Below are 1,192 nucleotides of genomic sequence, written 5' to 3' on the forward strand. Positions count from 1 at the left end.
CCCGACATCCCTGTGCCTGGCCGGCCAAGCCCCGGTGTGGCCACCGCCTGTGCCCCATGCTGTCACCCCAATGCACAGGGCCCAGGGCTGCAGCTGACAGGATGGCTATGAAACCCCACACCCTGGTAAACACCACCACAGAGCTGGCTGCGACCCAGGAGCCACGGACCTCATCCCCGTGGCACTGGCACACAACCCGCACCCAGAGGGCAGCTCTGCCCCTGCCTGCTTGGCACGTGGCACCTCCACAGCCTCCGCGGCCGGTGCGGCAGTGCCAGCAGGCACCCATGCTGCCGCTCCCTTGGGAGCTTGTTCAAGCGCTGCCGTTCCCTGCCCGCACCCCAGAGATGTGGCCGCCCCGAGATCGCACAGAGCTGGGCAGCGGTGGGGGGGGAGCCAGTCCATGGGGGGGCCTTTCAACGCTGCCCGCAGAGGCACTGGCCCAGTCACCGGCTCCTGGCAGCAAGGATGGTTACAGGCCATCCCAGGGGACCATGCGCCCCATCGGGAGCTTGTGGGGACAGGGATGGGGACAGGCAGACGCAGGGGAGCAGGGTCCGATCCCTGAGATGGCCCCTGGCCAGGGAGAGGGTCCCTGTGGGGCAGTGCTGGGTCCCTGTCACCAGTGCCCAGCACTATGCCAGGCTGCTGCGGTCATCCCTGTCCCAGTCCCATCGCTGCACCATCAGCCCCCCAAAACCGCAGTGACACCCCCAGCTCTCCCCATGCATTGACCTCCTGGCACCACTGCTGCCTCCCCCAGCCCAACACCAGCCTGGCCCCGGGGCTGCCCCATGCCCACCCTGGGGCTGCCAGCACCGACCCCCACGTGCACCGACGCCGCAGGCACAACAGGGGCGACGACCCCGTACGCTCAGTGGGGGCACCGACCCCCCACGCATGATGAGGACACGGACCCTGCATGCAGAGTGGGGACACCAACACTGCACACTCAAAGGCACCGTCCCCATGCACACAGCGGGGACACCAACCCCACATGCATGACGGGGGCATCGCCCTGGCTTGGCTTCCCCGGCTGTACCCCCCAATATCCCAGGCACCACCTGACCGAAACAGGGCTCCCTGGGACTGCGGGTTTTGGAGCAGCCCCGCGGGGAGGAGGCGGGGGGGGATTATTTGCCTGTTCGTTTGCTTATGGCCTCGACGAGGCTGGAGGGGAAGTAGCCCACAC

At 67.9% G+C, this 1,192-nt stretch overlaps 1 protein-coding gene across 1 annotated transcript in view; it reads right to left on the reverse strand.

Annotated features, from left to right (window-relative positions):
- The window catches only part of CASKIN1 (CASK interacting protein 1), a 30,288-nt gene that overhangs the window by 12,642 nt on the left and 16,454 nt on the right, over positions 1-1,192 (reverse strand). Inside the window, 1 exon segment of the mRNA XM_035903544.1 lies at positions 67-184. Coding sequence (XP_035759437.1) covers positions 67-184 — 118 coding nt within the window.

The sequence above is a fragment of the Egretta garzetta genome, unplaced genomic scaffold (genome assembly GCF_000687185.1).
Source record: "Egretta garzetta isolate BGI_Z169 unplaced genomic scaffold, ASM68718v1 scaffold71, whole genome shotgun sequence".
Taxonomy (NCBI): Eukaryota; Metazoa; Chordata; class Aves; order Pelecaniformes; family Ardeidae; genus Egretta; species Egretta garzetta.